We start from the raw sequence: 12,300 nt of genomic DNA on the forward strand, positions 1-12,300 counted from the left end.
GGGGATGACCCCAGAGCATCCACTTTAAAAACAGCTTTAAGCTGCACTTGGTTAAAAATAGGTTTGAATTGGCTCTGGTGCTTCCCTGTGTGGGCAGGGCTTCCCAGGAGGGAGTTGTGATCCCTGCTGTGGAATCACCCACAGCCTGTGAGCTGCTGGTGCCTGTGACAGCAGGAGCAGGGGGGTTCAGGATCTCCCTGCCACCAATTCTGCTTTTCTGGAGGATTTCGCACAAGTGATGGGAGCTCTGACTTATAAAAACTGTCACTCTGTTCCTGCTACTTCTGCTGCCAGCGTGGTTTGAGATCCTCTAAATCAGAGGTTTCTGGTACATGAATTAATCATGGCACAGATCAAAGTTGCTCTGTTAGGGTTTTTTTCCTAGTTTTAATGAATAATGTATTAAAATGTTTTCCCTCCCTAGTAAATCTCATCTCAACGTTTTTCTCTGGAGTTTAGTAAGTGGGAAGGACCAACAGGAGGTCTTACAAAGGAAATTTGCTTGCCTAAGCCCAAGGAAATAGTAATGATTGTAATTGTGGGGGGAGGAGGGAGAGGAATCAGTTTAAGGCTCCAATGAGCCATGCAGTGAGAAGTGTTTTGGGTTTTGTTGGGTTTTTTTTGCCTGTTCTTATGTAGGTCATTGTGTCAGGAGTGGGTTATGGAGCAGTTGGAATGCAGAGAGGGGGCTCCCTTGTGAGGATGGAACAGTGGGGCTGGGGTGACTTTTAGATCCTAATTTTGCTGGAAGACACTGTTCAGCTTCAGCCAGAGGGAAGCGCCTGTCTGGGATACAACCAGACTAATTTATTTTGCTTTTTGAAACTGTGTCTTGCTGGGTAAGGAACAGATACAAGGTGACATTCTGGTCTCAGTGCCAGTCTGGGGCTCGGACGAGCTCGCTTAGTGCTCAGGTTTCTTTTCTCTCCCTCAAATCCCTTTTCTGAACTCTAAATAAAATCCTTTTCTCCTGGAGTCTCCTCTCTGTGCAAGCTGAGATGGTTCTTTGCCATCATTGCCCAAGCCTGGCAAACAAATATATCCTGAGGTTTTGCAAATGAATGCAGAAACTTGCAGTGATGGAATGGTAAGGTTACTCACTATAGAAATGAGTGGAAAGACTTTTCCATTGACATTTTTTCAGCCTTGTGCAACATACTGTGGTGCCTTGCTTCAGAGCTGTCAACATCTGCAAGCAAATGTCTAAAACCAACTTTTGTTAGGGGGAAAAAAAAAAAACTTTTCCAAGAAAAATCATGTAATAGCAAATGTGGAAAAGCTGCTCTGTGCATGTCTGAAAACCTGTGTGGCAGTTGGGATTAAAACTCTATGCAAAATAACCTGTATGGTGTTCATAACTGGTTGGGAGACTTGAAGAGGCAGAAAAACACTTGTTTTAGAGGTTCTCAAGCTGCCTTCTTCCTGCTCTCATGTTCTCGCGGAAGTTATGCAAACAGATAAAAAGCAGCTATTCCTGCCTCAGCCCCAGCTCTGGGCAGCACCCTTGGCTTTGCAGCCCTCTCCCCTCCTGAGGATGAGGATGCTCCCAGCAGCCACACATGGGTCACTCCAGCTCTGCAGGCCTGTCCTGCTCTGCCTGTGCTGCCACAGCCAAGTCCAAGAGGCTGCAGAAAACTGAGCCCCCCAAAAGTTTCTCTTCTGTCTTACCTTCCAGTTACCACCAGAGCTTTGGGATCCTCGTGTAATTCTAGAAATAAGCCTGTGGTGTGCTTTTTGTCATGCTCACCAGTATTGTTGTGTGAACCTCCCTGATCCTGTTCTCACTGCTGCCACACTGAAAAGTCATCCTTCAGTCCTCAGATGCTGTTATCACTGAGAGCTGAGGTGAATTTATGTCCTGGATCTGGCAAGAAAACAAGGAAGATGGATCTGCCCTGCTTCAGCACTGACAAGAAACAGAGGTCCTGCCTCCAGTGCACAGTTCTGTGTGATTTGATGCAGGGATGATTGCATGTTTGCATTTCCAAGACTGCTGATAGTGTTGTTTCATACTCCTGAGTGGGGAAAACTCTTTTTGGATTCATTGTTCCTTCTTTCAGACAATATTGACAGGTTGGCATCTCAAAAGATGAGCTGCCCTTAACATGGGCTTTTCTGTGAAGTCCTGAAAGTCAGCAAAGTGCTGCCAGCCCTAGCTGGCTCTTTCTCTGATCTTCATACAAAACTTTATCCGGTTTCAGAGGGCAAAACAGCAGCTGGATCAAACATAGGTCCCTATGTTTGATGTGCCACATGTTTGATTTGCAAGGAGCCTCTCCTGGGGCTGGAACCAGAGTGCAGAGACTGGGTTGTGCACAGAATGGCAAAAGCAGCAGAAGGATCCACTGCTGCTGGGAGAGAAAACCCCATGTGGTCACCTCTTTGTGGAGGTGGCTGTTCTCTACCTGGCTGATTTGTGTATCCAACTTAACTTTTGAGGAGAACCGAAGAAAAGCTTTGTAATTAAAAAAAAAAAAAAGGCTTTCACTCTGCAGGACTAATGTTAGGGAAACAGAATAGGGTGTTTAAATCCTTTTCCCTTTTCAGGGTCAGGCTTCTTCAATTGTCTGTTTGTGTTTACAGCATTTTAATTAGCAAAGCTTCTTGTGGTTTTGACCATCCACAGGATTATGGTGATAAAACTCCTGCTTAAAAGATGCAAAACCTTAGTAAGGGATTTTTGTCATAACTTACATGTTTTCCAGCCAGAAAAAGAAACATATTGGTTTAGCCTCAGTTTATATTCAGTAGATGTGAGAAAGCCCACTGTTAGGTAAATATTGAGAGAACACCTACATACCGATGGCTGGAGGGTGAAGGAGGGGGTTTGAATTCATTTGCTTGATCTGATTTATGTATTCTTTCCCTAAAACACCCACTATTACTCACTGTTAGGGCATCAGCTGGATGAGCATTTAGCATGATCTGGGATTGTTTTTCAGTGCTGGGGTGCTTGTAAGAAATGAGGAATCTCTTAATCTCCTATCTTGTGTTTTATACTCCAGTAAAATCAGTGGTTGGTCTTTGCTCTGTGCTTGTGTGTCACTCAGTGCAAGGGGAGCTTGCCTGCAGTGCTCCTAGGGGAGGAAAATGTGGATACTGCTTCTGGTACTGATAAAAAAAGGCTTAATTAAGTTTTTGCCTATTAACGTTGTTGATTTAAGGCTTTTACATTGCTTTTAAAAAATATATTTATTTCTTCCAAATTAAAATGCCATGGTGCATATGGGAAGGTAGCACTAGGAACTGTCATGTGTGAGGAGGTACCTGGCTGACCTTTGCTGTGCTGCTGTTACAGCAGTGGCGATAGCACCACAGTGAGATTTACTTCCAGCAGATGAGACCTTGAGTCAAACAGTTCCAAACACTCCACTTCATCCTGCAGCCCTTCCTCTTGTTTTCCTGCTGTAGTTTTACCCCGCTGTAAGGATTTGCCTGACATAACCCCCTGGAATATAAACTGGGGCAGGGGGAAAGGAGGGATCTCTCCCAGGAAGCTCAGGGGTGGGGATGGAGGCTGCTGGGTGGGTGAGGCTGTGCTGCTGCTTGCCTTTGTCCTCAGATGACTTGGTGGGTTATTTATTCTCCTCTCCCGCTGCATGTATAATTTCCACTGCCATAAACACATGTTCAGTGTGAGTGCAGGGGAGGAAAAGGGAAGAGGCTTTTTAGTGTTGAAGTTTGTAGTTAAGGTTTGCAGATAGGCAGGCACAATGAATGGATACCCCATAGTTACTGATGTCTCAGTTGAACCACGGATGTGGAACCTCCCTTCACTGAGCAATTACTTGTCTGCTTTTATAGCAGTGTTTGGACATTTCAACTGTTCATGGTGGTTGTTGCTTTACCAGAGGTCAGAGGCTTTTAAAAGTCTGGGTTTCTTGAATTGTCTAGAATGGCTTTGTTTTGTAAAACAATCTCTGTGTCCAGAAGGAAAATATGTATCCTATAGAAAACTGGCCAGAATGCAAAACATGAGCTGGGAAAACATCTCTGTGTAGGGGGATACAGTATGGGTAAATGAAGGTGGTACAGAATGTAATCCTATCCCTACAATGAGTTACAGCTGGACCAATTGCTAAAGATTAGGAGCAGGCCTGATGTTAACAGGCCACACCTGTAGCCAATAAGAGCTGTGGTATAAAAGAGTGGATTGGTGGGAACAGGAGTCAGATGGCTGCAGCAAGGACAGGAACAGTCGGTGCTTAGAGGAGCTGCCTGTGAGAAGCATTGAGAAGGTATGAAACTCTGAGGATACAGAACCCTTGCACTATAATGATAATAGAACTCTTGATATATAAGGCAACATTTCTGATGGCTTTATATCCTCTGACACCAAGGGTGGGAGGCATGAGGGGCTCCCTGTCCCAGAATCACAAACTGGTTTGAGTTAGAAGAGACCTTAAAGATCACCTCATTCCAACCCTCTTCTATGGGCGGGGACACTTTGCACTAGAACAGGCTGCTGCAAACCCCATCCAGCCGGGCCTGGAGCACTGCCAGGGATGGGGCAGCCCCAGCTTCTGTGGGCAACCTGTGTCAGGGCATCACCACCATCACAGGGAAGAATTTCTTCCTAATAACTCATCTAAATCTATTGTCTTTCAGTTTGGATCTGTTCCCCCTTGTCTAGCGCTACATCCCCTTGCAAAGAGTCTCTCTTCAGATTCCTGGTGGGCTCCCTTCAGCTACTGAAAGGCTGCATTAAAGTCACCCCAGAGCCTCATCCAGGCTGAGCAATCCCAATTCTCTTGGCCCCTTTCCATTAGCATGCTCAGTGCTGTATTGATGGATGATTTCTGCCCCCAGCCTCTCATCCAGTGGCACTGGGACCTGCTGAACAGATGTGCTGGGTGTGAGCTGAGGAACTGCCGTCCTGCTGGTTGGGAGGAAGGAGGTTTTGGTAGCCATGTGTTTCACCATTTCAAAATCACTTGCAGCTTGTTGGAGGGATGAACTTGATAGCTCCATGGTGTGGTGTGTGGAATGCATGAGCACCCAAGCCCTGAGACAGATTTATTCTGTGGGATGTGGTTGTATATGTAGATCCACTGAATCATGTGGCAGATGGTCTCCTGCAGCTACACCTGGGTTCAGGGTATGGCTGAGGTTGTGCTGGGCTCTCCCTCCCTCTCCCTTTTCACTTGAGCCAGCACCAGAAAATGGGAAGAAGAGTGCCCAAAAGGGTTGATGGCATGTGGAAAGTAATCCAAGACTTCCTGAAGCCTCCTTAGTAATGCTCAGCTTTATATTATAAATTGAGGTGAACATAAGCATGGGTGTGAGGATCACCTGAAAGATGTGCAGTATCAGCAGAACATTAGCAGGGTCTGACAGCCAAGTAGTAGGAGGAAGTGTGAAATTTGGGGACTGTTTTAAATATTAGTTAGCTTTTAGTAAAGAAAAAACCCCAACTTGTGGCATGTGCATTAATGACAAGCAGGTCTGCAAGATGGAGCTGTTGTGCTGTGGGATTTGGGTGTCTGGAGAATGGAGGATGGAACCAAGTTCAGTTCTAGGGAGAAGGCTTCAGCCTGGCCCTGGATGTGATCCACCAGTGCAGGCAGCGTGGAGACTTCCTCTGTAGCCCAGGAAAAAGCAAGTGCCTGTAATTTCTTGGACTTTGTGAACTGTTTCAAAATTGCAGTCTGTGTGAAGCTGGGCAAACCACAGGGATGCACAGCAGTGTCCCATGGGTGGCTTTGCAGGCCGTCATCAACTGTCCCCTATTTCTGATGCCAAGAATTGGTTTCCTCTTGCCATGTGTGGTCTGTACTGCATGGGAGAGCTCCAGGGAGGTGATTACCCCATGCTGCTTCTTGATGGGAACCATAAAATACCCAGAAGCTGTAGGAGCTAAATTGGGAACATACTCTTTTAAACTCTGCTAAACAGGGGCTTAAAGCTGTTGGACTTCTAATGGAGCAGCTGGCATGGAGCAGGCTGGTAACTGGATTGCTTCTTTGGGTGATTTACTTAGGTGCTCACCACCCACTCAAGCCCTGTGCTTCCCTTTCCATGCCTCAGAAATTCTCTGCATGCTGAACACCCATACAGGACACTTTGCCAGTTGAGGTGTTTGGCCCTGATCCAGGAAAAACATTTATGTGTTTGCCTAAACCTAGATCAAAGTGATGATCTCTTCAATTTGAAGTTGGGCACATTCTGTAGTACTCTAAGGATTTTTTTTTATTCTCACATGAAGTTGCAGGAGACTCAGCAGAGTCTCTTCATCTTTCTTTTAGAGAACCTTTTGGTTGACCTCTTGTTCTTCTTGGGCTTGTTTCCTATGGTAGATAACAAGGCAGTTGAACGTTGGAGAGGAATATTAAACCTCCACAAATCAGATCTCACTTCTGGAGATCAAAATGACATCTCGTGCGTGGGAAAGAGGCAAATTATCTCCCAGCTGCAGAGTTCCTCCAGCTTGCTGTCACGTGTTTCTGGTTGCCCACTGACAGAGGATGCTGAGCTAGATGGACCAATGTTCTGATCCTGTCTGGTAATTTCTGTGGTCCCCTGAGTCCTGTTGACCTCAGAGGGAATTAAACACATGTTTAAGCACTTCCCTACAAAGGCAGACTCTTCTGAGCCAGTCTGTGCCCAGCTGCTTGGAGCTCTGCGCTGAAGAAAGCAGGTTTCTGTTAAATGCTGGGATCAGCCTTACCACATCCTTTTTCTTGGTGTGTTGAAATGGGAAAATCCTAATTTATAACATGCACTTCCATTTAAAGAATAAATGCAAGCTGTCCCAAAGTCAAGCCACGCTCTGTGTCACAGTGATGCTATTGGGTAGGACGTTTCCATCAGTGCCTGTAGAAGGGACATGTGCACAAATGGCTGGGAGAACTCAGCAGAAAACCCATGGGCTTTATGGCTGGCTTTGCTTCCAAACCTGTAGCAAGAGTACCAAGAAGAATACATCCCGTGGCTCACAGCCCCTTGAAGTGGCTGGGCTCAGTACTGACAGCATGGTTTCCCTTATCTTGGCTCCTACAAAGAGGACCAGGAAATATGCCTGTGATGTGGGATTCCTGCATTTCAGGCCCTGATCAGGTTGACAGCTTTTCCTCTCTTTCCAGCACCCCCCTCCCCCCAGTGGTTAATCAGCAAAGCCAGTTGAAAGCAGGGAATTGCTCTGCCCCCTTTTTGTGGCAAGATAAGTGGGAGGGTGACAGCTGTGTTTGGGTCCTGCTGCTAATCCCCTGCTCTGGGAGTTCACAGACCTGTCCCTTCCTGTGGAATTATATCCATGCAGAGGGTTTGGCAGGAGCTGGCTTTGCTCTTGCATCCAGTCCATGCTCAAAACAAGAGTCCTGAACACAGAACATTGTTGTACAGTCACCTTTGGCAGACTGGTGTGTTGTCTCCCCCTAAAAATGCCCTTGTTTTCAGAGCCTTTGCAAATTAACTAACTTGAAAACTACAAATTTAATTTCTTTCTTCTGAGGCAAGTGTGCCCCAGATGAGGCTTTGATGTGGGAAGCTCAGCTGAGTCTGCCCAGGTCTGTGTGAGGAGACCAGCTGGCTGGGATATGCAGTTTGGACAGCTGCTCCCAAAATGGGAATGGCTCTCTTGATCTAGAGCTCAGTTCATGCCCTTTGAGAGACACTTGTTTTGTGTAAATTGAGCTTTGCTAGGAAATTGTTATGTGGCTGAACTAAACTCAGTAAAAAGATTAGATTATATTGATAGATAATTAAATTGTGTTATTAAATTGTGCCAGAGGAGTTTGGGCTGGACATGAGGAAACATTTTTTTGATAAGAGGTGATTCAGACATGGAAAAAGTCTTTATAGACAGGTGGTGAGTGCCCACAGCCTGTCATATTTAAGAAGTGTTTGAGCAATGCTATTAAAATACATAAATTTTTGGTCCATTCTGGTGTTGTCAGTTGGACTGGATGATTATTCTAAGTCCCTTTTAATGGAAATAGTCTACTCTGTTCTAAAATTAAATTACATTTTGGGACAATTCAGATCTGAATACCAGCAGTTCCTAGATCCCTGCTTTCTAGAACTATCATTTTCATTGGAAAATGAACCCTTTAAAGGAAACTGTGTGGCACATATCAAACAACTAGCCATCATTGAGAAGGTAGCCTGTTTTTTTTTTTACTAACACAGGAAATACTGGACGTATGTAAAAAGGCTGCAAATAGTGATAGAGAAATGTAGCATGAGAATACCAAAGGTGGATGAACACTGTTCTCAAAGAAAGGCACTGCTTTCACTCAGCAAGTGTGGTGGTGGTCAGTTGGTTATGTGTAGTCTTGTTTTCAGGAGTTATTGCCCAAAAAGCTGTGAAGTATAATAACTCATTAGCCTTGAGCTTCTGGATTTACATCTTGTGAGTTAATAGCTTACTGGCATGTCTCAGCATGGGAGAGGAGTGGGGGCAAAATAGGAAAAGGCAGATATTTCTAGATAAAAAATACAATTTTGAGCTAAAAGGGATATTGCAGTGAAGTTCTGTACCTGCTCCAGATGCCATCCTTGTTCTAGACCACAGTCCCCTGGCTTCTAAACCAGGGATGTAATTGTGGCTTTTGAAAGCAGTTTGTCATAGAATCATAGAATGGTTTGTATTGGAAAGACCTTAAATATAATCAAATTCCAACCCCCTACCATGGGCAGGTAGACCTTCCACCAGACCATGTTTCTCCAAGCCCCATCCAGCCTGGCCTGGAACATTTCCAGGGATGAGGCAGCCACAACTCCTGTGGGCAACCTCTGCCAGGGCTTCACCTCTCTCACAGTCATTAATTTCTTCAAAACATCCAATTTAAACCCACTGTCTTTCAGTGTGAAGCCATTCCCCCTTGTCCTGTCATTCCATGGGCCTGTCAAAAGTCCCTCTCCAGCTCTCTTGTAGCCCCCTTCAGGCACTGGAAGGAGCTCTAAGGTTTCTCCAGGCTGAACAGTCCCAGCTCTTCCAGCCTGGCTTCACAGCAGAGGGGCTCCAGCCCTGGCATCATCTCCATGGCCACCTCTGGGCCCACATCCTCCTTAGCTTGAGGGCCCAAACTGAATGCTCTAGCAAAACCAGAAGCAAGAACAGTGTGTGATGCCCTCAATGTTTTGTTGTCCTCTTCTCTCCTCCTCCCCCTGCACAGGGACCCTGCAGAGGGACCGGATCTTCAAGAACCTGACCCGGAAGCGGCAGCGGGCGATGCGCAGGCGGGTGCACCAGGTCAACGGGCACAAGTTCATGGCCACCTACCTGAGACAGCCCACCTACTGCTCTCACTGCAGGGAGTTCATCTGGTAAGAGCAGCCCAAACACCCTGGCACAGGGCTGCCCCGTGCTTTGTGTTCTGGGGACAAGGCACCCCCAGTCCTGAATGTCACTTAGGACTTTACCCAGGTGTGATGCCCCTTGGCCATCAGGTTTGGGAGGGTACATTTATGCTGCAGAGAGGCCAGAGATGATGTGTATCTTGGATGCTGAAAGCCACCTGGATTGATGTGGGCATGTGGCAGTGTTCCTCCCTTGTAACCACAGATTATTCCCCTCGTTTCAAGGGAAAAAAGTATGAAGCAACCTGAAGAAAGACCTGACTCACTGGAGTGGAGAGTTGAGATTGCACTGAGGAAAAAAGCCAGTTGCTTGAAAGTTTAGAGAAAATCCCTGAGAACAGAAAAGCCATCAGAGAGGTGTGAAGTGATGCACGTGGAGGAGTAGGCAGAGCAAGGAGAAAAAATGTAGATATGCCTCAAAAGAACATGGAGTGGGAGAAATAATAACAGGGTGTGGGCTGCTGGGATCAGTGTAATATGTGTGGTGTGTGTTGTAATGAAGTGAGGTATCTGAGAAATGAGAGTGAGGGGGAATATGGGGAATACAGGCATGTTGACAGCCTGCCCTGTGAGCCATGCCTGTGCAGTGCTTTCCTGTGCTCTCACACCCCTGTGCTGGATTGCACCACTGCTGCTGGGCAGCTCTGCCATGGGATCTGATAATTTGGGATCCTCCTGCATTTCTGGGGCTCTGCCCTCTGTAAACAATCTGCAAGATGACCATCCTTCCCATTGAATTGTGTCCATGTTTTCTCTTGGCCAGGGGCGTGTTTGGGAAGCAGGGATACCAGTGCCAAGGTAAGGTGCTCTGCTCCTGCTTGGTGTGTGTGTGGGATGTGCTGCTTTGGGAGTGCTTTCCCATGCAGCTGTGAGCTGCTCTGGAGTCTCTCTCTCTCTCTCTCCTCTTCCTCCCCAGGCAGCCACACTGTGCTTTTGAGTCCCTGTCTGTCTGCCACCGACATTCCTGCAAACACCTGCATGTCTGGGTGCTATTCCATCCTGTGCAGGTCCACTCAGTTGCTACATGCAGCACCCAGCTGGGCTTGAGACACCCAGGGTCCCTTCAGGACAGTGCTCAGCTGGTATTGGGACACAAAGTACCCTGCTGGAATGGCCACCTTCCTTTCTCTCCCTTCAACAAAGTAAAATTTAGGAGTTTGTGACTTCATGGGCTGGCACAGCACTTCTGCCTGAGTGCATGGTTTGGTTGACTGGGTGTGGAGATGTGTGTGGTGCTTGTTTGCATTTAATTATTGTTCTGCCTTTCCCTTTATTTTGCCTTTCCCTTTTTCCCAGAACTGCCTGCTTCATGGTCATTCAGTATAGCCTAACACAGCCTGTTCCTGGGCAGTATAATAGGGCACTGGTGTCCTGTGAAAGGAATGTATGTAAATGTAAACAAAATGGATATTGCTGTGTGAAATAATCTTCTTTGGATTATTATTATACATGTTATTATTAATTATTTCAACAGCATTTTTTTTAGTATTTTAGAAGCTACAAAGTTGTTTCCCTGCCCATCACCCATATTTTATATAGACAACTGTTTTCTAGGCTGTGTCAGTAATCCAGTGCAGAATTTTTGTTGCAGTGGGTTGAAGATACATCTCCAGATCTGTTGTAAATTCCAAGCCACCAATTGTTTTTCACATCTGTACTGTGTGCTGATGATGCAGCTGAGCCTTAAGGAGCCCAGCTGGTGGATTTATGTGTTCTGAGTCTTCCAAGGGCTCTTTTCAGTATGCCTCTTTTATTTCAGTGTGCACCTGTGTTGTACACAAGCGCTGCCATCACCTCATTGTCACAGCTTGCACGTGCCAAAACAATGCCAGCAAGAACGATGTCAAGGTAAAGTCCTGTTGTTTATTTTGGGTTATCAGACTTTGTCTGGGTTGCTGGGGTTGGCCTATAAGAGAATTTACTTCGTTATCTTTATTCATGGATTTAAAAGTGGGAAAGAGTGACAGGGACCTGCTTAAAAGCCATGCAATGTTATCTTGTTCTTCTGTCAATGCCATTAACTGCTTGGACTAACACATGGTTTAAGAAGTAGGATATCTTCACTGGGGGACATCAATAAGTAGCAAATACAGAGTTTTCCTTGGTAATTTTCTTGCATGGTTAACTGTGGTGCAATCAAAATCTGGTGTCCAGTTCTTAATGTGGATTTCTCTGGCCAACCCCTGGTCTTTGTTTTGCCTCTTTTTTCTTTTCTGATTGCCTGAAGGGCTCATTTAGTTGTTGCTCCACACCTTTGCTCTGTGAAATCCATTGTAATAAAGAATCCTTGCATAACTTGTGTTTCTGAAGGTTTTCCTTCTTGCTGGTTTTGGCTGTGTTTGATGGGAGTAACATCCCCACCTAACACTGCCCTGTGCATCGAGTGTCTCATTTCTGCAACTGGAAATGGTTCAAGAACTGAGGAAAAATCAAATCAAATCAAATCTCTTTATTCATGAGGCAGCTCTGTGTTTTGTGCCATGCAATTGCCTTTGTTATTTCTTGCCTCCAAACTGCTGAGCTGAACTCCTTAAAATGACCCCTTGACAAGCCAGATGAAAATGAGTTAAGAAGCCTAAGGGTAGAGTGCAAGATAAATAGTGAATGTCCTCACCCCTCTCTTGGGATTATGAAGTTTTTATGACACATTTAAACTACTTTAAAAGAAGCCAGAAGTGAGGAGGCACCACTCACCTTGAACTTCTTGTTCCAGTCACACCCCTGACTTTTCTTTAATAGAGTTGTGGGCTCTGCCTCAGCTTTCCAGGATCTGCATGTTGAGAAACAAAGTCAAAAGTGATGAATATGCTAAATGGGGACTGCTTTCTTCAGCCATTGAAACATTTTTTAAAAGGTGCCCTTGAGATCTGAATGATTTACAATTGGAAAAGAACAGGGTTAAAAAGGGGATTGAGTGCAAGTGATAAATTGAAATGTGTGCCTGAAAGGCTGTTAGTTACAAGGAGGGCAAAGAGAGGAATGAGAATTTTAGGAGGAGCT

The 12,300-nt window shown here is 45.7% G+C and overlaps 1 protein-coding gene across 2 annotated transcripts in view; it reads left to right on the forward strand.

Annotated features, from left to right (window-relative positions):
- The window catches only part of PRKCH (protein kinase C eta), a 116,889-nt gene that overhangs the window by 37,435 nt on the left and 67,154 nt on the right, over positions 1 to 12,300 (forward strand). For both annotated transcript variants that reach the window (XM_064713782.1, XM_064713783.1), the window contains exons 3-5: positions 9,117 to 9,267; positions 10,064 to 10,098; positions 11,060 to 11,148. In XM_064713782.1, the coding sequence (XP_064569852.1) occupies positions 9,117 to 9,267; positions 10,064 to 10,098; positions 11,060 to 11,148 (275 nt within the window). The remainder of the gene's footprint in view (positions 1 to 9,116; positions 9,268 to 10,063; positions 10,099 to 11,059; positions 11,149 to 12,300) is intronic.

Source organism: Zonotrichia leucophrys, chromosome 5 (assembly GCF_028769735.1).
Source record: "Zonotrichia leucophrys gambelii isolate GWCS_2022_RI chromosome 5, RI_Zleu_2.0, whole genome shotgun sequence".
NCBI lineage: Eukaryota > Metazoa > Chordata > Aves > Passeriformes > Passerellidae > Zonotrichia > Zonotrichia leucophrys.